Source organism: Schistocerca serialis, chromosome 8, assembly GCF_023864345.2.
Source record: "Schistocerca serialis cubense isolate TAMUIC-IGC-003099 chromosome 8, iqSchSeri2.2, whole genome shotgun sequence".
Taxonomy (NCBI): Eukaryota; Metazoa; Arthropoda; class Insecta; order Orthoptera; family Acrididae; genus Schistocerca; species Schistocerca serialis.
This window is the reverse complement of record NC_064645.1, coordinates 207,213,465-207,238,228: the sequence shown is the minus strand read 5'-3', so window position 1 is coordinate 207,238,228 and position 24,764 is coordinate 207,213,465. Positions and strand designations below refer to the sequence as shown.

Sequence of the window (24,764 nt, the reverse complement as noted above, 5' to 3'; positions counted from 1 at the left end):
ATTAAATCCAGAGGATCATAAGGCTTGCATTACCTTGTAACAATTTTTTTTTTTGCAGTTGCTATCACATCTAATGCTTTGCCAGTGATAGCCGTTTGTTGTCTTTTCCGTAGCATTCATTTTTATGTCTTGTCCATGGGCCATCCATGTTTCTTTCAAGCAGGGTGAATTTGCATCAATGACACCATGTCATAGGAGAAAGGCACCAATCTGTCTTGTCCTTTGGTTCCAGGCACAACATCATCTGTATCCTTATTCTTATGTACACTACAGGTCTAAAGTTTTCAATTACCTATTATGACAATGGATTTTTTGAATATTTTACCATATCCTTATTCTAATAACAAAAAAAGTATAACTGTGTGAAGACCATGCACCTCTGTCGTGTATTTGTCTGGTTGTTCCCCACAGGTGTGCTGATGAATATTCACAATGATACTGATGCACATTTAATTAATATGGTTCCTTTCGAATAAGCCTAATTCCTTCAGCTGCCTGTGTAGCAGTCAGTTCACATTAATTTACAATACACTGTGTGCCTGTAGCTGTGTGTTCGTATAGTTGATCAGGTTTATACCATATTACCTCCTAATGAGAGGCTATAGAGGCAGCGTGGCTCCATATTTCAGCAGTGGACTTCCAATGACTTGATAAGTCCAGGGCATATCGAGCTGCTGCACTACGTTGGGCAAATGGGGTCAGACATGATATTAGGAGGTATCGCAGGACTTTTGTCTCCTCAGTGTAAAAGCAAATTGCATACTTGGCATGAAACAGTCCCTTTCTGAGGCTGTAAATGTAATGTTGCTCATTATACTTTTATATGACTGACTGCACATTCACTCCTTCTTATTAGCAAAGATGGAAGTGTTGCTCACATAAATTTTTCTACTTGTTGCCCGTAGCAGACCTTTCCCCAGTTTCAGCATCAAAATATTCATTGTAGCTGGAAGCTGAATAAGTAAGACGTGCCTCTTGCTTTTGCAACAACAAGAACTTTTATTCTATACAATGAGAAAAAGAGTCATACAAAGACATTATAATACATAATTCTACAGCACCGTGACACCTGCTGCAAAGGGAGTCAGTTACACTGTGCTGAAGGCCACTAAGGATTAATTCACACAATAAAGTATCCCAAGTTCTAGGGAAAATACTGTGGGTGAAAGCGGGAATTATTTTGCTGCTAAATGCGAAACATGTGGTTGAGCCACAAAAGAGTGTGGTACATGAGATACAGCATGGTATTTTACATGCAGGACTGTTTTCACATACAGGAATTAGATGGTGAGCAAGTGGTGCCCTTTAGAGTATATAACTTTATGACTGTCCATTCGCATGAATGGACACAGGCAGACAGTGTTTGTCGGTAATGAGGATCACCCTGTGGCTAAACATGCCTTGGTGCACGGCCAGCACATCTTGGCACAGTGTTACACCATCTGAGTTATCTGGATACTTCCCACTAACATCAACCTGTCAGAACTCCGGAGATGGGAACTTGCCCTTCAGTATATCTTCTCTTCTCGTTACCCACCAGGCCTCAACCTCCGCTAATTTCAAGTTGCCGCCGCTCATACCTCACCTGTCATTCAATAACATCTTTGCCTTTGTACTTGCGCCTCGATTGACATCTCTGCCCAAACTCTTTGCCTTTACAAATGTCTGCTTGTGTGTGTGTGTATGTGCGGATGGATATGTGTGTGTATGCGAGTGTATACCTGTCCTTTTTTCTCCCTAAGGTAAGTCTTTCCGCTCCCGGGATTGGAATGACTCCTTACCCTCTCCCTTAAAACCCACATCCTTTCGTCTTTCCCTCTCCTTCCCTCTTTCCTGATGAAGCAACCATTGGTTGCGAAAGCTTGAATTTTGTGTGTATGTTTGTGTTTGTTTGTGTGTCTATCAACCTGCCAGCGCTTTCGTTTGGTAAGGCACATCATCTCTGTTTTAGATATAATTTTGTGATAGAATACACAGACTTTTCTAAAGGCTTGTTGGTTACCAGTTTGGAGGTAAATGATCTGGGTAGTACAAATTTGGACCCTACACGTAAGCTAGCTGCCAGATTAAGTGCATTATGAGAAAACATAAAACACTTGGAAGGAATAGAAAAAATTGGTACTGGAAGAGGTTATTATGGGGCTTGAGGGCCTGTTTAACTCACGTAGGTCTTTGCCAGTGACCCCACTGATGCAGCACAAAATCCCAATCGGAAATGGACCACCTGGGTATTGTTAAGTCATACCACATTCATAATCACCCACGACTGTTGATGGAGGAGTTTATTAATCAAATTATTATTGAAAATAGTACTAGTCTTTGGGGAACATCAGGGTGATCATCCCAAAAAAGAGTACGGATAGCACGAAAGCACATCAGCTTTGCTGTGATTACAGATATCTTAAGAGTTGTACAATTAGATGCTTATTCAATTACAAATATATAGGATATTTGGATTATTTGGGCAGTGCACTTACTTTTTCACCGCAGATCTGGGTATTGCACATCAGTAGTCAGAAGTAGCCTCAGAGGACCAGCTGAAAATGGTGTATATGGTTCCTTCAGCACACCACCAATCTTGTCATATGATAGTTGGCTAAAGAATGCACCAGATACATTTCACCATTTGTTAGATGGAGTGTATGGTATATTGGGATGACATAACTATCTATGAAAAGGATGTGGAGGAACAAGTGTGGCTGCTAATGAAGGTGTTTAAAATGACACATGCCGCACACTCAACACTCAGAGTATTGGCAAGTGTCACTTCACATCACATGAAGTGTACAATGTTTAGGACTGGTTGCTAGTCATGGTGGAATCCGGATGTACCCTAGATTACTAAATACTGTACAGGATTTTCTAACACCTTACATGGAGAAGGAGTTACTGTCTTTCACGGGTTTAACATTTTATTATAAAAGGTTTGTTCCAAAACTTACAGAAATAGTACAATCTCTCAGTCACATAATGGAAAATGGAGTGAAGTTCTATTCAACATCAGTGTGTGGAGACATGGTTGATAATTAAAAGAATTGTTGACAACTGGTCTAGTGCTGATTTTTTGCAAATTATCAGGGTCATTCATAAAGAAATGAGCCAGAGGTTGTACAATGAAAACCACTGAAGGAATCATAATTTCATTGCCTACAGAAGAAGCTGTGGTCCATATTAGAGCAGCAAGGCCCTAAACTTGCCACCAGGGGGGGCATGGGCACACATCCATGTGACAATAAAGCAAACTCATGCACTTGTAGCCAGTCCATTGCACTCACTAACACTGAAAACAGAGGAATGGAGGCTTTGAAAGAAGATCAAAGGGGCATAAGTGCATTTCCTTATCACCGAAGGAGTGCGGGCAATGGAAATTCATTAAGGAATGGCACAAGTGTGTGGAGAGAACTTCATGTCTATTGCAAATGTCACAAGACTTTCAGGGAAGTATGCATGTCACCGGCTGATGAAGCACGAACTAGGATGCCACACCGGATTATGGATACTACTGTCCAGCAGGCGGTGTCCCTTGTTGCTGAAGACCAGTAACAGTGGCAACCACTGCCTGCAGAGATCAGACTCAGTGTCATAGTTGAATCACTTCTAACTAAAGGGGATGCATTCGCAAAAACTGAAAAATAGATTTTGTCTGTTTCAGTATCTTGAGACATAGACACATTTATTGAATATTGAAATTAAAATGGGAGACTGTCACTGACTGGCTGCTTGTAGAGAGTGGATTTAAACCTGCAATGGTTTCTAATAGGGAACAACTCCAGGAGTTGTCATGTTTTACAAATAAACTTGTGACAGATCTGAAATAATGCTGAACCAAACTTTGTTGAAAACTTTACCTATTCCATTTATAATTAAGATGGGAAGCTCTAAGTTTGAAGTTACAAAATAATCATGGAGGGAAAAAGTGAGCTAGAGAGAGAGAGAGAGAGAGAGAGAGAGAAGAAAATAAAGAGCTAAGCCTGATTATTTCTGAGTATGCTATTGGGTTATAATTTAGAGACACACAAGATGAAAACAGATGGAGGTATATTTTACTGTTGTCATGAGGGCCAAGGTAACAAAGGTCCTAATGAAATGTGTGCCCTTCTATGCCATTAGACTGAATACTTTGTTCCCATGAGAGAACTTCACTTGTTCAGTGATGCACACAGAGACCAAAAATGCAATGTTACAGTCATAAAAATGTTACTGTTCTTAACAAACAATGGCAGATTTGACAAAGTCTACAACTATTTCCCCACTGAAGAGCACTCTTTCGTACCATCCAACTGTGATTTAGGTGTCGTGAAAAGGAACTTACAAATGTGCGACTGAGTATTTATTGCAGGTGATTACAAATGTTACGTATCACTAAATCCAGCCACCTTGGTTGCTTTAAAGTTTAAGCAACAAAAACAAACGAAATATCGAATTTTAAAGCATGATGGATCCCTTTATACAAAAAAAAAATCATCATTTCAGCTAAATCAATGGGAAGAGGCACTCGAAAATGGGACAAAGCATCATTTGTTTCGCTCTACTTTCTGTACTATGAGCACAGTTCAGCTAAGAAGACACAAGTCATGTATTAAATCATTCAAGTCCATATTTTTACTTTAGTGAAAGCCAGGACATATTTTCCCAACAAGAGGATTGAGCTTCCTGAAACAGAAGCATATGACGGTAAAGTTCTCACAACAAGGAGAAGAATGATGATACTGGGAAACTACTGAAGTATATTACAGATAGGTAGTATCAAGCTTTCATTATCAGCTACAGGTGTAGCCTACAAAAGAAATGAATGAAAGCGACTGAAAAGTGGCTGGAACCAGTATTTGATTTTTAAAAAAAGCTTAGGGCATTTTTGTGAATACTTAAGAGTTATCAAGATGATATTATACACACTCAGTGATTTAGGTTTAAAAGCAATTAAAAAGTAATCAGTCAATTGGTTTTCATTTAAATGTATTATCGTAATTTTTATGTATAATAGTACACCCCAGATGGACATACATTTTGCATTGCATTTATTACACTCAAAATACTATCATTCATCAAGTAGAAGTTTTTTATTTTCATGTAATTTAAATAAGTGCCTTACAATATGTTTCCTTCCTCCTTTATTGCTAAAGGGGTATAACTCCACCACATGATAAAAATCACCATATAAGCTACAAATATTTTTCAAACTAGGTAATACCAATCTTACACATTCCAAAAAATGAACTGATTCACGCAACAGAAAGCAATTCACTGATAACATTTTAAATAAGATTGTGGAGTGTATTTTTCTTTCTCTGGAATAATTTATCAATCATGAGTTGTCCTCTTTTTGAAATAAGTGATTCAACTGCAATGGACATTCAGTGATCTCTCTACATTTTGTGTCACTCTTTAACACTACGAGGACTCTCTTTAGCAAACTACCTGGAAGGACCGCTACTGGTCATATTGAGCAGTGATGTTTTTATCTTTTTTTTTCAGTTTTATTTGTTAAATTAAATCAGTACAGTGTCTTTAAATGTCGCTAGTGCTTAACACTTACCCTACCAATGTGCTATGCTTAAATTTTTCTGTGGAAAGTATATCAAAGTAAAAAACATATCGCAAACACCATTTTGATTGAAATTAAACTTACAAATACAAATAAATATATAATTATTAAAAATATTTGTTATCTCTATGACTTGTTCTCAATCAAAGCCCCCAACAGGCCATAAACATATATTTGTAAGGAAATAGAAAGAAAAATTGGCATAAACTGCTGTCACAATTACGAGAAAATAACATTGTTTTTTTTCTGTGTAATGTTTTCAATCAAAGCCACAATCTTTACTAAACACTTTGCACACACATACTGAACATTTCCAGCATATGGACCACATGCAAATTTCTTGCACTGCACATACATTTTTAGTTTTGTTTGAACTGCTACCTAGCATTTTTTCAGTACCTTCACCTTACATAGTTCAGTGGTCCCAATGAATGTATGAACAGTCTTGTTCCTTGATTGTACATACACAGAAGAGAGTTCTTCTGCTAATTTCAATAGAAACATTTGCCAGGTAACTTTTTCTCCCATTGTCTCTCTGTAAATGAATCAAGGCATTCATTCTAGCAAGACCTAGCACGTTGAAAAAGACCACGTATAGGCCATCTGCAGCAGCCAAATTTGACAGTGTACAGCCATTACATCTGGTCCAGAATATCAACTCCAAATTTTGTGGGGTGTGGAAGCTCATCTGAACAAAAACACCAATGCACTATAATAATACGGAGTGCTAAAGTTCTGCTGAGCACAACAATGCATTAACAATGCATTGACAGAGGACAGCCACTGTTCCACGAAATACAGGAAAGTGGAAAGAAAAAGTGAGAATTAGATCACAACAGTGATATAAAGTTAGACAAGCAGATATAAAAATTCATTATTGTGCCTTTAGAAATATGAAATATAAGAAATATCATTCCAATCAAAGTGACTGGCTGTAGTTCTTGCACTGCACATACATTTTTAGTTTTATTTGAACTCCTACCTAGCATTTTTTCAGTACTTTCACCTTACATAGTTCAGTGGTCCCAATGAATGTATGAACAGTCTCATTCCTTGATTGTACATACACAGAAGAGAGTTCTTCTGCGCATTTCAATAGAAAGATTTGCCAGGTAACTTTTTCTCCCATTGTCTCTCTGTAAATGAATCGAGGCATTCATTCTAGCAAGACCTAGCACGTTGAAAAATAACATGTATAGGCCATCTGCAGCAGCCAAACTTGACAGTGTACAGCCATTACATCTGGTCCAGAATATCAACTCCTAATTTTGTGGGATTGTAGAAGCTCATCTGAACAAAAACACCAATGCACTATAATAATACGGAGTGCTAAACTTCTGCTGAGCACAACAATGCATTGACAGAGGACAGCTACTGTTCCATGAAATACAGGAAAGTGGAAAGAAAAAGTGAGAATTAGATCACAACAGTGATATAAAGTTAGACAAGCAGATGTAAAAATTCATTATTGTGCCTTTAGAAACATGAAATATAAGAAATATCATTGCAATCAAATTGACTGGCTGTGGTCCTTTAATGTAAAAATGTCTGTACTTCATTCAGTTTTTGTAATAGATGTTTGTCTTTTAGGGAAATTATAATCCAGTCAAGTACATTACAAGTCATGAAGTGTAAGCCCCCCTAAAATAAAATGTGCACCATTTATTAAATGTTAAACAGGGCTTACTGGTCAGATTGACCAGTATAGTCCTTCTAGTGTTAATGAATTTCTGTTCCCCGTACTCCTTGTGCTGTAAGGAATTGGACTACACCCCTATGCTCCTCTTATGAAGCCTCCATTTTTCTGTTTCCCACTCCTCTTATGAAGCCTCCATTTTTCTGTTTCTATCATTACTGAGTGCAAGGGAGAGGCAACGCATGCACATGCTCGCTTTGTCATCAGACATCACTTGGCAGTGCGCCTGCGTCCCTCTAGTGGTAAGTTTGGGGGCTCAGTGCACTTATAGGAACCATTCCTTCTTCCATGGCAATGCGTTATGATCCCTCCAGTGGTTTTCATTTTACAGTGTCCAGTTCATTTCTTTTTGAGTGACCCTAATATGAAAAGGAATTCATATTGTCATGTGATGCAAGCAATCACTGTGTATGAGTAAAGTAGCAGACAGAGCAGAGTCTCATGTCGGTTAAATTAAGCAGAAAGAAATTATTCTACTACAAAGAAGAAATTGCTGAGCCTCATATATGGTTTAACATACTTCTGATGTTATTTATATGGTAAGAAATTTACAACAATAATGGACCACACAGTACTGAAGTGGCTATTAGGGATGAAAGATTCATGAAGCTGATTAAAGAGTTGAGGATTGTAGCTCAGTGAGTTCAATTTCTGAGATTATTAATTAGCCTGCCTAGAATCACAGAAATGTAAATGGCTTCAGTAGAGAGGCTGATATGTTATGAAGAGTATGTCACACTGTTACAATCAGGCAGAAAGTGCAAGCAAAACTAACAACTCGTGTTTTGGTTTCAGCGACGCTGTGTGTGTGTGTGTGTGTGTGTGTGTGTGTGTGTGTGTGTGTGTGTGTGTGTGTGGTGAGCATATCATGAAATGTTAGCAGGCCATGGAGATCAAAGAATCACAGAAAAGCATGTGGCTGAACAATACTGGTGGTAAACTCATAAGCAGGATGTGAAGAACTGTGTGCCATGTGAACAGCAGGCTGAATTGAGCCATGAGCATATTTCACCAAAAAATTACTGCAGGCTAATAAACCATCTGATATGATTGGTATGAATATGCTACATCCTTCTGAGCAAATAACAGCAGGAAACTGCAATTTATTGACAATAATACATCACTTTCCACACTACATGGAAACAGTGTCAATCCCAAAGCAGTAAGCCATCAGGATAGTTCATGCTATAGTAAACAACTGGTTGAAGTTCTGTGTTCCGGAGAGACTGATTACAGATCGAAGCACTAATTTTATGTCAGAGGTAATGAAACAGCTTTGTCATCTATCATATATTCATAAGTGAAGAACAAGAGTGTTGCACTCACAAGCAAGTGGGAGAACAGACTGAGTTCATCGAACAATAGGAAAGATGTTAACTAATTATGCCAACAGAAATCTGAATGATTGTGATAAGCTTTTACCATATGTTGTCCTGGCATATAATTCTAAGGTTTACGAAAGTATAGGCTTATCACTCTACAAGGTAGTATATGCCCAAAAAATATCATCACTATTCCAGGTAGTAAAGCCTAATATAGGGAAGAACGGAGAGCAGGTACAAACTTTTGCAAGAACTTTACAGAAGTATGGAATCAAGTACAAAAAGTGAATAAAAAGGCACTGGAATGTCAGGATCAGATGGGGTGATGTAATTCTATGTTGCCTGGACACTGGGTAGGAGCAGTGGGTGATATTAACAAACTCTTACACCCCACAGGGAAAGACGATGTAATTCTTCATTCAGGCCCACATCAAGCGACTGAGAAGAGCTCCCTGGTGAATGTGACGTTAAAACTTCCTACTTGTATAATAGTCATCAACATTTGACATCTCCATTCCTTTCGGGATGTGCTGGACTATTTACCACTGTTATCTGCATCAGTCCCCAAAATAGGTGGAAAAGTTAGGAAAACGAAAGCAACACAGGAAATAGAGCCAAGATGGACTGCGTTTTAGACCTAGAGTTAAGCTGATGTAGTGGGAGAGAGAGAGAGAGTGATTGATGTTTACTTACTTCAGGTAATACCACTAATGGAGATAGCCTGGAAGAGCACTGTGTTACTGGCACTAATGCAACCCTAGAGTGATGGAGGAGTACCCCTAGAGCAATGGAGGAGTAAATAACTTGTAGGTACAATATCTAGAGGGTATCATCCTTTACAATGAACAAGAATACGTCATCATGGCAAACCACTTATGGACACTGAAACTGATATACAGTGCCTTGGCTTTAAGGAATGAACTGCAGAGACTGGATGAAGCTTTCATGGGGTTTTACAAAGAAGCCAGATGGAACAGCGTACTGAACAAGTACATTACAAGTCATGAAGTGTAAGCCCCCCTAAAATAAAATGTGCACCATTTATTAAATGTTAAACAGGGCTTACTGGTCAGATTGACCAGTATAGTCCTTCTAGTGTTAATGAATTTCTGTTCCCTGTACTCCTTGTGCTGTAAGGAATTGAACAAAGAGGGATAGATGCAGGAGGTAGGTTGTTACAAACTATTCAGAACAGCTAATGCTGCTGATATAAAGCAGGTAAACAATGGGTTGATTTGGGTGCAGATGGAAGCAAAGGCACAGGTTTTACTGGAATGGCATACCAACCAGTTTACTACTAGGGTTGTTAAATAATACTAGGCTGTTATGAGGGCTAATGGCAGATCGGCTAGCTACACAATTACCATAGCAAATTGAATGAACTGAAATCTGAGCATGGTGTAGTCCTCACTGGATCTACTGGATACCCATTTGGTCACCGGCCGGAGTGGCCGTGTGGTTCTAGGCGCTATAGTCTGGAGCCGAGCGACCACTACAGTCGCAGGTTCGAATCCTGCCTCGGACTTGGATGTGTGCGTTGTCCTTAGGTTAGTTAGGTTTAATTAGTTCTAAGTTCTAGGCGACTGATGACCTCAGAAGTTAAGTCGCATAGTGCTCAGAGCCATTTGAACCCATTTGGTCATGGCAAGGATCCTGCACACTCTTGCTGACAGTGTGAAGGATGCTCACTTATAAGTTGGTGAGTTACAGGAAGCCATGCACCATGCAGTGCATGAACAGTTAAACTCTAACATGGTACTGTCAAGTCAGTTTCTGACCAGTCTATGGCAGGCACGAGGTGAACCACCAGCAACAAAATATCTTGTTGCTATACTACCACTTCCTTTCAGTTGAGGTCAGTGCTGACTGCAATCACCTCCATGTAGTAGTACTTTTATCAGTGACAAGTACAAATGCCAAACACGAATGGTAAGTGCTTCACTTGTATCTGGTGAGATGGAGGACTGTAGGAAAATTTGTACCTGTTGGGAGAAAGGCTCCTCTATGGTTACACCATACAGGAAAAAACAGCGCATTGAAGACTGCTGACAGAATGTGGCAATGACAAAGAAGACAGATTTTTTATATGCCATTTCACAGTAGTCTAAACTCTCACAAAGATATAATAGACGTAGCTGTTTCTACAGGAAGACAGTTTCAGAAGGATGCCCACGTGACATCTTTCAACAAGATCTTATTTTCAGAAGACAGGGCCTCACAGACTCAGTTGAAATTACCACCACTTGCTACTAGCAGGACCGTTCAAAGAGAACTGAATGCTTAGAAGTATGGGACAGTAAGATACAACTGATATATAAAAACAAAGATGAGGTGACTTACCGAACAAAAGCGCTGGCAGGTCGATAGACACACAAACAAACACAAACATACACACAAAATTCAAGCTTTCGCAACAAACTGTTGCCTCATCAGGAAAGAGGGAAGGAGAGGGGAAGACGAAAGGAAGTGGGTTTTAAAGGAGAGGGTAAGGAGTCATTCCAATCCCAGGAGCGGAAAGACTTACCTTAGGGGGAAAAAAGGACAGGTATACACTCGCACACACGCACATATCCATCCACACATACAGACACAAGCAGTGCGAGTGTATACCTGTCCTTTTTTCCCCCTAAGGTAAGTCTTTCCGCTCCTGGGATTGGAATGACTCCTTACCCTCTCCTTTAAAACCCACTTCCTTTCGTCTTCCCCTCTCCTTCCCTCTTTCCTGATGAGGCAACAGTTTGTTGCGAAAGCTTGAATTTTGTGTGTATGTTTGTGTTTGTTTGTGTGTCTATCGACCTGCCAGCGCTTTTGTTCGGTAAGTCACCTCATCTTTGTTTTTATATATAATTTTTCCCACGTGGAATGTTTCCTTCCATTATATTAAGATACAACTGAATAATACAAAATGTAACATATCAGGACTGACATTTCAGCTTCTGGCAACAATAATAGGAACTAGGTTCTGAACCGAATGTACCACTGCTGTACATGTCCAATGATCCTTTAGAAATACAGCTAGCTAGTATAATACCCTGGATCCCATCACACTCAATTCTCTCACAAGCTTATAGCTACACACAAGGGGCACATTAGCACAGAACAGATGTTCCAACACATTCACCAGTATCGCAGCAGGTATCAGCACACCGTCACAGTAATAGGAATTTCATGTTAGGTCCCATCTTTATCCTCATCCTCACTTGCATAGTCTATGTCTATCACCAGTGGCGGACCATCCAACCTGAACCTGCAGTCCATTACATACCAACTGAGTGGGGCATCACTAAGATTTGAGCAGTTATGGGGAGGGGGGTTTAATTATGCGTGTAAGAGAATGTAAATAGTGCTTTGTAATTTTAAGCAATTCACAAGTCTAGCAGCAGCCTGGGACTCAGTGGACCGAATCTTCCTAAGGGGGGAAGAGTGTTGTGGCAATACCCTCCATCCAGACTTTGCGAGCCATTGAGAAGCGAAAAGTTAAGCTGCCTATGGAATCTTGCTGCTGAGTGTTGGTATGTCGCTAGCACAACATGGTACAAGAACTCAATCCACCTCACTGGTGAGCTGTATTCCTGCATGCCAGGCCTAACACTGCACAGCAAGCCTGTCACCTACATGACCACACTACAAAACTGGGCAGACAAACCATAAATATTTGTTGCTCAGTCCAATAAACATATTGTTTCACAATACTGTCACTGCCATAAGATACTCCATGCCAGCTGTCAGTCCACAGTGGACCAAGCAGCCTTAACTATGTCCAATACCATCATCAGATAGCCGCTTGTCTACAAGATCCTACCAGACCTGACAATTGTGGTTCTCGAGCCATTGCCACCAGAGGAGGGCCTTCTCTTGGGTGTCTCCTAACAGCCTCTGAACATTTCCAAGGAGACCTGGTTTTGGAAGTAAGGAAGATTATTGTTTAATGCCTTGCTGTCATTAGTGACAGAGCACAAACTCAGAATATTTGAACGATGGGGACGAAAGCAGGCACAATCCTTCATAGGAGCCGTCCCAGCATTTGCCAGGAGTGATTTGCAGAAATCATGGAAAACCTAAATCTGGATGGTCAGATGTGGAGTTGAACTGTTGTCCCCCTGAATGAAAGTCCAGTGTATTTATCACTGTGTCACCTCACTTGGACCTGGGTTTGAAGCCAGCATATCAGGATACCTGACCGACTGCTGGGAGTGGCCAGATGTTCAGCATATATTGCCTCCTGCTGGAGCCTTGACATCAGCCCGATGTCCGCAAGGCTGCACTACCTCCAACTGCTGGTTCTCTGAAGGAACACACAGCCACTCCCAAGTATTCACTATTCGCTCTCCCACAGCCAAGCAAGCTGCCGTATGTTAAGCTGAGGTAGTAACTGCTGCCTGGGAGACTACACACACAACCAAGCCACTGTCACTAACCTCTGTACGAATAAAGAAGGTTATTGCTAATTGACCCTCCAGATTCTGTGCATGCCATGGTGCCGGTGGTATGCAACCCACTGTCCTGCACATGCCATTCTGGGCCAATAACATTCATCCTGATTTTTTAATGGTGTCTGCACCATTACAAAGTCAAGATTCTCTGTATTCATTCAATCTTACTGACAGCCTACTAATTGAAACATCCTAGAAGATCAAAACAGTATGCTGGATTAGGACTGGAACCAGAGACTTTTGCCATTCATGGGCAAGTGCTCTACTGACTGAGCTATTCAAGTATGACTGATGACCGGCAATCGCATCTTTGCTTCCACCAGTACCTTTTCTCCTACCTTCCAAGGTTCACAGGAATTTTCCTGCACCCATTCCAGGACTAGTGTTGCTGGAAGAAAGGCTATTGCAGAAAAATAGTGCTAACACAATGTAATAGTTGTAATGAGAATTACACTGGTCAGATTGGTATGTCCTCTCAATTGAGGTGCAAGAAACGAGGGCCACATTTCCTTAACAATTTCAAAAAGAGAAAGTAGTCATGCACATCCATGAAAATAGCCATCCATTGTTGGGAACTGAGGAAAATTTCACAAATTTGCAGATAAACCTTAAAGGTAGAACACTGGAAGAATTTGAGAACATTTGTACAGCCATTCACAACCTCCTCATCTGCATACTGAACAAAGATTTTTTGATGATTCTCAAAAGTGTATTGAGCTTCTGAAATGCAAGAGCATGTGTAAGTAAATTTAACAAAATGACAAACAAGAAGTAAACAAAACATTATTTTGTTAGAGCTTGAAAGAAAACTAGTGCCAGAGTAAGACAGTTAGACACTATGATACACAGTAGGGAAATTGAAAATACATTAAATGAACAGATTACAGAAGATGCAAATAATGAGCCATAAACAATCAATAAATAACAAGACACTGAAAACCACAAGGGCCTACCGCACACTGTTGTCAGACACATATAGAAGTGAATATCAGACAAATTGGTGAGGCAGCTTCGGGCACATTTGGAAGTGAATATCGGGCAAATAAGTGAGGCAGCTTCTCGTGAATGTTCGTATATACAATGCGGGCCTACAGAACAGATAAAACTGGCCAACCATAAGATGAACAGATGTCAGGAGCAACCTCAAAGTCAACAATAGTGTGCTTTAGGACCTTAGGGTTTTCAGCGCATCTTTAAGCTCAGTTATATTAATACTTGGTTTGCTCTTCAATTATAGCAACACTGCTGACATTCAATACATGACAAGATTGAAGCTTCCAAACCTCCAGGCACCTCTCCAGGGATGTGCTGTACCTTTAATCATTGGTAAGAGTGTCTTTGATTTCTTGATTATGCACTTGAAGTGCTCAATCACGCTACATACGCTTGTCCCTTCTGAAGGTATACAGACCACACATGTTAACAGCTATTGCCGTGATACTGCCTCTGTTTATGGACTGCATATGCCAATTCACTTTATGTCATTTTACCAATTGGTTGAAAGATGCTGAAGTACATTTTAAGAAGACACAGTTACAAGGGATGTAATCATGATTTTTTAATATTTTTATCTTTATCATTTTTATAAGATTCTTGTAGAATAATTCTTTTGATGGCTGTTTGCTCCTTCAAAATATGTCAATTTTAATTCTTTTGCATTTTGAAAAGTAGTTGAGCCTACATTTTAACACTGAACACAAAACAATAAATAACTCACTTTGTCCATCTGACACCATCGAATTATGCTCTTCTTGTAGTGCTTGATTGTCTTCTCAGCCAAAATATTCAATAGAATATCAGTTGTGTTGAATGTGGGAGCATCTTCCTTATGGAAAAATTTGAAAACATTTGTACAGCCATCCACAACCTCCTCATCTGCATATCGAACAAAGATTTTTTTGATGATTCTCAAAAGTGTATTGAGCTTCTGAAATGCAAGAGCATGCATAAGTAAATTTAACAAAATGACAAACAAGAAGTAAACAAAACATTATTTTTTTTAGATCTTGAAAGAAAACTAGTGCCAGAGTAAGTGCAATGCACTGCACTTCCTGTGACATTCTACACTCCGTGACTTTACAGAACATGTACACTATCAAACTGCCACAGGCACTACTAGTTTCACAGCACACTTAACTAGTCTAAGCTCATGGTTATAAAAATATGTTTCCCCATCAACTAACCCCAAGAATATCAATGTGTTTTCAGTAACATATAGTATCAACAGGGTAATGCTTAATGCCCAATACAAAAAATACAAATTTAGTTGATTGTTGTTGAGTTTTATTAATAACATACTTTTTAAAGAGATACTGATGCGTAAGTAGGGTTTAGAACCTGACAATATCTTTTAGCACTGTCTTCAAAAATTCATTTTGTATTTTTCACTTATTGACTAATTTAAGCTTATTTACTCTTGTTATCTTCACCAACGTCTTTTACAGAACTAATGGAAAAAGCTTTAGTGCAGTTCAAAAAAAAATGCAAATATTTTAGGTAAAATTCAAATAGTTTACGTAGGAACCAAGAAAAATTCTTCTTCACTTTCTTCAGAATTTACTTCACACTTGTAACATATATAAGCCACTGCAGTCTTCAAACATTTGTAGCCTTTTCTTCAATGTGTGCCTTCTTGAGATATAGTCCCAATAATTCAAGAAAAAGTCACTGTTTATTAGGTTTTCTATTAATACAGACCAGGAAGTTGAGCAGAAATAATGTGCAATCATTTACCACAAGTTTGTCCACAAGTGTACAGAAAATCGACAGCAAACACTTTCTTGTCGTCCTCTCAGTTGAATATTTCCTCACCATTTGATCAATTGTTCAATGATGTGTTTGGTGTCATTATTATGGAAATTTATGACTGTTTTCTTCTTAGTGTCAAGAGGTGAAACATTTGCAGTCGTGATGTTGGGATGATACGAACAGAATGTTTCTATCGAGTTTTCCATAGGGAATCAAAAAAACAGTGGTAGAATCACTGAATACCAGAATCACGGAAAGCAAATTTGCTAGAATATAACTCTCTTCTTGAGACATCTTTTGGTTCTTGGGGTAAGTTTTCTATTGGCTTCTAATGTTCTCACAAGAGTTAGCCTATGATTGCTCAACAGATCTTTGGTAATATCATTTTATGTGTAATATCTGTCTGTGGTGACATTGTGTCTTGAATCATGTATAGGGACTCCAATATTTCCCACAGAGAGGTGCTTGATAAAAAATAATAAGACATATGTAAACAAGGATGAGGGTTTATTATGACCACAGTAGAGATATTCAGAAACAAAAGAAAATGCTTCTCAATAAAAAATAATACAGTTTCTACAACACTAACAGGCATATGCCTGGAAGACACAGTGAAACAATGTAGTGGGCTGTGAAGACTATAGCACTGATAATCCCTAATGAACTGACTGACAGGTATGTCTCAGGGTATCGATGGAAAAGTTGTAGATCCTGCTGCAGTGGTAGATAATCCCTAATGACCTGACTGACAGGTATGTCTCAGGGTATCAATGGAAAAGTTGTAGATCCCGCTGCAGTGGTTTCTGACCAGGCTCTGACTGATGCATTCCTAAGAGCTGGCACACGAACAACCCCAGAGCTACGATGGAGCAAACTGCCAAAAAGTTGGCTTGCGCCACCCTATGTTGCCAGGGTGCAGAGGAATTCATGCCAATCCAGTTCTGCACAGGTGACATGGCAGAAGAAATAGGTCCATGGCACAGAGGCCTTTTGGTGGCACTTGTCGTGCCATCTGTCATTCTTGTTGTGATCAAAACAGGTTGGGAAGGCAATCCCTTCAGGAAATGGCAGGTACATGGCAGGAATGACCAGGCATTTCACCTCAGCTGCAGCTGAATTTGATTGTTGTGTGCCACCATTTCTTTTTCCTGCCAATAACATATCTGTGAGCATATGCATAAGGACTTCGTGCTTCTAAGATTTTTCATTCATGAAGAGTTTGGAGGGAGACTTACCCCAGAGCAATGACAACATTTCACAGATAACAGTGTACCTCCAAGCAGAATAGTATCTTGGCAGTAATTCATTCATTTCATCAAATATTTCTCATATTTCAACATGTTCCCTGCACGTGTTTCACATGTTTCTATCATTAAATCTTACTGTTCTAGTAAGCTACTGGAATCCAGTTCAGCTCTTGGTAGCAGTATAAACAAACCTTAGAAAAGTCTTATAAAAAATTTATAAAAGGTGACCTACCGTTATCCCCCTCCCTACCCCAAAATAATAAATAGCCATATATGTGTTATGAATTCAAGTCTGTATTTTTCGAATGATTCTCTTCCTGTTGCTACTTTACCTTCATTTCTACTGCCTTCTCATTCTTTTGCTACATTTTACAATACTCGCATTGTAATATGAGGCACTTTGGACATATAAACTTTCCCAGTGCTTGTAACATATTTGTCTTACTTCACTAGCTGCATCATCATCATCAACTGCAGGTGCCTGGGGTTCATCTCCGTAGTTTGTTTGTACTCTATCACTGTCTGCATCCTTGGACACAATACATTCCTCTTCAGCTTCACTCTGCAGTGGTTGTTCACCAACGTGTAACAGTGTGCAAGACATGAAGCGTTTACACTCAGCAGTAGTATTACTGACACTGCTTTATTCTTTGCCTTTTGAGAATTCTGTTACTGATTTTCTTGTTACTGAATTATCAGATTGTAGTTTACATGCACATATGCAATTAAACATTGCAATAAAGTTAATTTATTGCCAACTGCAACATTTTTGGTGCCCTTGATGCGATCTTGGATGCCAACTGACACAATCTCAGGTGACAATCAAAGTCAACTGATGTGGTATCCTTACTGTTCCATTCCAAACATCAAATGTAAACCAACCAGGCCAGCCATGTGCCATCTGTTTACTATACTCCGTACATCGAGAGAAGAGCTCTGACAGCTGGCAGCGCAGTCGCCAATATTTGACACGGACGGGCAGCGAGCCTTCGGCCCGCGGCAACACTCGGCTCCTTCAGAACCTAACAATGCTAAGACATTCATTGCAGCATTCTGCTGACCGATGTAGTCCTTGATGGAACATTTTTCACATGCACTACCAGTGTTTGTCACCGTCCATACCCACACACACAGATTTTTCTTTATTTCATGCCAGTGTGATATCTTTTGACACGTAAATACTGTACTTGATTGTATAACAATAAAATAAAAATTATTACCATCATTTAAAAAAATTACCATGACTATGGTTCCAGCCAAAATAAAAATTACAAACGATCAGATTTTTAATATTAACAAGGTAAAGCAAACTGCAGAATGTTACGTGTAAAATATAAAATTTTTCATGTGAGAGAACAGAAACCCCAAGATCATTGTCATCTGATTGGTCATCTCTCATCACGACCACATAGTCTTCGGTATCTTCGCTGCTGCTGTCCTCATCACCTGATAAAGAAATTACAATATTATGAATGGATTCTTCTCTTACACCTTCTTCTATGTTTGATCTTGTAATCTCTTTCCACATGTGGTTCACAATGTTCTTCTAATCTCATTTATCAGCCTTACAGCCTCATTTACCAGCCTTTCTATGTCTCGCAAAGTACAGGTTTTGCTTCGCTCCGCAACATCTGCTTTTATTTGAGCCCGAATGAGTTCAATTGTGTTGTAATGGCAGTGGCACAGTGGAAGATGAATAACTTTGTGGCCATGGTTCTCTGCCAATGTATCAATCACATAATGCACCTTCTGTGGCTTGTATCATTTCACTAATTCCAGAAGTTCCGCTTTCCACATATTCTGTTCAAAGCCTATTATCTTTCAACCAGCTGACTATTTTGCCTCTCCTTGCAGCAGCCGTTGGTGTCTTATTTAATTGTACAGAATGGTACAGTGCATTGTCCATTACAAAAACACTACCAGAACTGACGTTTGGTAGCAAACGAGTAATGAACCAGTCCTTGAATGTATTTGCATTCATCTCCTTATGATAGTCAACAGTTGTTTTTGACTGAAACATCATCATAGCACTGGACACAAAACCTTTCATAGAGCCACCATGAAATATAATTAGTCACCCTCCCTTACCAGTTGGCACACTCATAGTTCCGCGGTGTGTGTCATCTGTCCATGCGATGGAACGTGCATGATGCATGCTGACACATGTTTTGTCAATCCATATTACATGTTCCGTATTCACTGCTCACAACTTGCGCAGGAAATGACATCTACAAGCTACAATGTCTCTGTGTTCCATTAGTACCTTTCGCCCTGAGAACTTTTACCAACGGAAGCCAATTTTTTTCAAAACAATGGAGAGACTAGTCGTCCTGCCTGTGAACAAACCACTGTCCAACAGTGATGCCATCAACTTTTTAAGTGTCGGATACTCCTTCCTGCTGTAGTCCGCATGTATGTGTTGCCTGATAGCACTTTCGCCAAAGTTGGCTGTTTCAGTCACACGACACGATCTCTTCCTTGACTTTCCAAGAGTCAGAAATAACAGGACTTGCAGCTGAATTGGCAGTCTCTATCATTTGTGACTCTCTTCACTGTCGCTGTAGAGATGTTCAATGCTTCTGCTGCTGTGTCAATCATTTTACTCACTGATATCAAAGACCCACCATTGTCCCTTCCCTTTCAGAGTAAACATGCAATCTGTATATAAATTCACGTGCTTGGTATTTCAGCATATAGTCTGTCTGTTAACTCAAGAGCGAGCAGCACTTTTGATGGGGGAAGAATGCTGCCACTGGCCTACAGGGGCACCCAAAATCTGTTGCCCGTTACCTGTCTAGCACTGTAGATCGGCATGCAGTGATGTACGTCACTTCTGTTTGTATAATCTTAGTTGCCAGTGACAACAGTTAACTTTGTATACTTACTGATATACTTCGATTTCCGGAAGTGATGGATGATCGACTAGCATTGCAAGAAAATGTGCAGAATACAAGGAAGAGGAGGTATATGCGGAGTAACGAGCATTCGATCATCTCTAATGTTATTACATCGTGTATTAAAGAGGCGACCCAAAAAGAACTGTTGGCTAATATCACCAGTCCCAATCAAAGGGCTCCAATTTATACAAATGTCAGGCTCGTCCAATAGGACACATAAGCAAGGAACGCGAAAATAAGCCGCATAGTTTAGTGGAATCGCCACGAAGGAAAACATAATCTTGGGAAGAAACCAATCGTTATAGACAGTTTCAAAATCACGTAAAACCTTTTATGCTTATGGAACACTAAATCTCTATCTCGGTCACTATTCAACTGATTCTGAGACATATTGCTTGAAATTTGTGGGCAGTAGCTATTCTAAGCACTGCTGAAATTTTCTTCGAAACATGTACATCGATTGTGGACATCTAAGCAAAAAGCTTGACATACAAGGTGCGTTCATGTATTAATTTTTTTTTTAGGTAAGAACTGTATTTGTTAATCTACAGCAATGTTATCCTATTCAAAATATTCCCCATTACTTACTATATAGTGCCAGTGCTTTTTCCAATTCCCGAAATTCTTTACGAGCTGTTTCTTCCACATAGTTTATAGGTCTCTTAACAGCGCATTTTTAATCTCATCCATGCTTTTAAAACTGCTGTACTTTAAGACCTGCTTTGAAATGTTTATACCACTTGTATGCCCTTGGTTCACTTATAACAGGCTCACCATTAGCAATACTTAACATTTCTAAAAATTTCATACATTTCATTCCATTCCTATAACAAAATTTAATACAGACTCTGTAATCTATTTTTATACAAAACAAATAATCGTTGATGCTACCAAAACACATGTACCCTTTTTGAAAGCTGACAACAGAGTAAATACCTAATATGCATAACGATGTACACATACTTTTGAGACATGTTTACGAAGACAGTGACAAAAAAGTAGTGCAAATCGGACTAATGCAACATGCAAAGTTATAAATTTATGCTTACTTTTTAAACACTTATCGTGTTGCAAAAATTGTTAAGTTTCAATGCAGTCCTTCAAAGAAAATTTCTACCTTTTAGTAGAAACACAAAGTGAGAACAAGCCTCAAATTCTACAGATTGATTGCATTATATGGGATTCGTTTTACGAATAGCAATAGAGGAACATACAATACATTCACATGAACAGGAATTCGGTTCTATGTTTGTAGTATAATCCTGACTCCCATTCTTATCTTAATATTATTTACTCAATAATGTTGTGTTTTAGAAGAAGCTATCGTTTTCTGTGTTGCTTATGGTTTTAATACATTTGTCTAAAAATGAAAGCAGCCGAGACGTATCTGTACACGGCATCACCACAGATTCAAAGTGCGCACCGCGGCATGGGTGGTACTAAATTGCGAAACAGCCTGTAGAAGCGCCTTGTGACGTAGCAGGATTGGCAGAGTGGAGACTCGCTCGCTCGGTCTTCAGTTTACCGACAGACTATAGCTCCTTTCCCAAAAGCCCTCTTCTCTGCACTACAGGCAGCCATTTTCACTTACACACACTTTTCCGCTTATACAAACAGCAAGAACTCACAGAAGTAGCAGAATGCACACATATACACACAAACCTGAACGCAGCATGTGGAACAACCGACTGAAAACAGCGGTCACCCAGCACTATGGCAACACTGGGGCGATGCCGCGGTAATATAAATAAGAGCTCACAATCGGACTGGTCATTGTGGGTGCCGAAGCACATGCACCATGGCTGCATCAGCTGTCAGAGCTCTTCTCTCGCCATATTGAGTATATATCATCAACTCATTTCGACCTCACGCCATCCATGTATTGAATGAAAGCATAGTCGGACACAACACAGTCCATCACTGTGCCCCCAAATACTTTGATAACTGCCTCACAGTTAAACCACCACCTTTATCACATCAGAACACAGTTCTATGGTTCACACAGCTCGAGAGTCAACTTACACTCACCATCATCATGGCTGATGAAGCCAAATACGGCTATGTTGTCGACACACTACATGAAGAAATTGCTATCAAGGTGCAAGGTTTTTAGCCTTACTGCAGTGCACTGAGTGTTACATGACACTTAAGAATGCCATGATCATCCACCTTTTGCAATCCGAGGCAAAGCATCTTGAGAAATTGCTGCTAGCAGGAATTTTCAGACAGCACTCTCTTGCAGCTGTTACATGAGCTACAGACATTATCAAGCAATGCCTTGAACAACAACACCCTGAGAAACATCTGGTTGCCACGTTTCTCTCCAGACACACAAAAGATTCTCACAGTATGCACCTGAGACCTACATGCATTAGCTTAAGCCACAAATCATATAGCATAAATGTACCCATCTGCTGTGGTAGCAACAGTCGGCTCGCAGTAAGACTTTGTTACTGCATCACTACAGATCAGATCACAGAGCTTATTGCATAAGGTGCTGCTCTACAAACATGGTATTCCGGTCACTGACCTCAAATACATCACTCACCAACAAAAGGCCTTCATCACCAAAAATTTGCTGGTACAACAAGTGATTATGGTCATGTGATATGCTCACTCAACCGAGGTCTACGCCATAAGTTAGAAGTGCAGTTTATCGTAGCAAACATCACACATCCTATACTCAGAGCTGACTTTCAATAATATTAAGGCCTGCTACGAGATCTTCACATTGTCAGCTCCCCAAAACGTGTCTAGGTGTCACCAATTTCTACTATCATTGTATGTATAATCAAGCGCTGTTGATCACTACACTGAATTACATTCCATGCAGCTCGCCTAGGCCACGTGACAGGCTGTTGTGGAGTAATGAAGCTGAGAGTTTTCAACAGTGTGAAAACTGCTATCACCAACGTTGCTCAGTTAGTGCAACCTGTCCCACAAGCACCACTTGTCTTAATTGTTGACATGTCAGCAATAGCAATAGGTGGCACACTACTACAACAAATATATCAACAGTGGCAAACCTTGACGTTCTATGCAGCATAAAAGCTATTTACATCACAACGTCTAAATATATACCCTGCAAACCACCATAAGTGCATGGCAGAGGGTACGTCCCATTGTACCAGTTACTACAGTTTCTTCCCATTCCAGTTATGTGTGGAGTGTGGAAAGAATGATTGTCTCAATGCCTCTGCATGCGCAATTAATTATTCTAATCTCACAATCTCTATTCACCAATATGTATGGGGTTGTAGTATATTTCTGGTCATCATTTAGAGCCAGTTCTTGAAACTTTGTTAACAAATTTCTTCGGTATAGTGTAAATCTATCTTCAAGAGTCCTCCAGTTCAGTTGCTTCAGTATCTCTGTGACACTCTCCCAGGGATCAAACAAATCTGTGAATATTCGTGCTGCCCTTCTCTGTATATATTCAATATTCCCTGTTAGGCCTATTTTGTAGAGGTCCCACACATTAGAAAAATATTCTAGAACTAGTCGCGCAAGTAATTCGTAAGCAATTTCCTTTGTAGACTGATTGTATTTCTCAAGTATTCTACCAATAAACCACAGTCTACCACCTGCTTTACTCATGATTGAGCCTATGTTATCATTCCATTTCTTATCTCTTCAATGTGTTACACACATGAGTTGGCCAAGTCAAACAGTGACTCACTGATATTTTGGTCATAGGCTACTATGTTTTTCCAGTTGTGAAGTGCACAATTTTACATTTCCGAACATACAGAGCAAGTTGTCAATCTCTGCACCTGCTGCACAAAGCTGCTCTATGTATGACTGCGAGCTGTATGTGGTATAAGCTTCAGTTAGGAAATTCAGGCACATGGTCGAAGGCGAACATTTTACTCTCATCACAGACCACAAAACACTGCCTTCCGTTAATGTCCAGACAAAGCAGCACCATGCCAGCACCTTTACTGCTTATTTCTTAGAGAGTTTACAACCAATATCAACCATGTTGAGGAAGAACTCAATATCCTAGTGGATGCTCTCTCTCACACTGAATTTATTTCAAGCACAACTGATTAGAGGCGCTAGCCTTGGTGCAAGAAGCTGGCAACGAGCTTCGTGATTTATTGGCACAGTCATCCAGTTTTCAGCTCTGTCGTACCAAAGTGGGACTGACGAATATGCTATTGTACCATGACATCTCCATGGTGAAGCCAAGACTCTTTGTGACTGATGGTTTTCAACAGCCTGTCTTATCTTGAGGTGCACACTACAGCACACTTGGTGTAATGAAGTTTTGTGTGACCTAACATCAACAGAGACTGCAAGCATTTGTTCACCAACACATGGCCAGTCAGCGAAATCACATCACACATCATGTTAGTGCACCCTGTGGCACATTAATTCCACTAAACAAGTGATTCATTGATGTCCATACAGACATCACTGGACCATTGCCTCCATCTGAGGGATGTAACTACTGTCTCACCACTGTTAACTGATTCATTTGCAGGCTTGAGGTCTCCCCCTTGTCCGACATCACAACCAAGACAGCCGCAATGACATTCTTTTGGCATACCATTGTGCATTATCACTGAGCAGACCAGGCAGTTTGAATCCTACCTGTTAAAGGCACTTGCCACCCTGTTAGGCACAAAGAGTATCTGGACAACGGTTTACCACCCTGCAGTGAATGATTTGGGGAAAGCCTACGTCATCAGTGTAAACCATCTCTTCAGTGCCCTGAGTCCCAATGCTGGACTAAGTTGCTACCGGTTGTCCTGGGCCTCAACACAGTCATCAAGGACGATCTGAAAGCAACTGGCCTTATCTATGGACAGCCAATCTGACTGCCCAGTGAGTTCCTTGCAATATGCTCAAAACTCCCATCAATATGTCAGAC

General features: G+C 39.9%; 1 protein-coding gene across 1 annotated transcript in view; it reads right to left on the bottom strand.

Annotated features, from left to right (window-relative positions):
- Nucleotides 1-24,764, bottom strand: part of LOC126416923 (cohesin subunit SA-1-like) — a 191,642-nt gene that overhangs the window by 75,561 nt on the left and 91,317 nt on the right. Inside the window, exons 5-6 of the mRNA XM_050084806.1 lie at nucleotides 17,437-17,553; nucleotides 14,714-14,923 (exon numbers count right to left, since the gene is read on the bottom strand). Of these exons, the coding sequence (XP_049940763.1) occupies nucleotides 14,714-14,923; nucleotides 17,437-17,553 (327 nt within the window). The remainder of the gene's footprint in view (nucleotides 1-14,713; nucleotides 14,924-17,436; nucleotides 17,554-24,764) is intronic.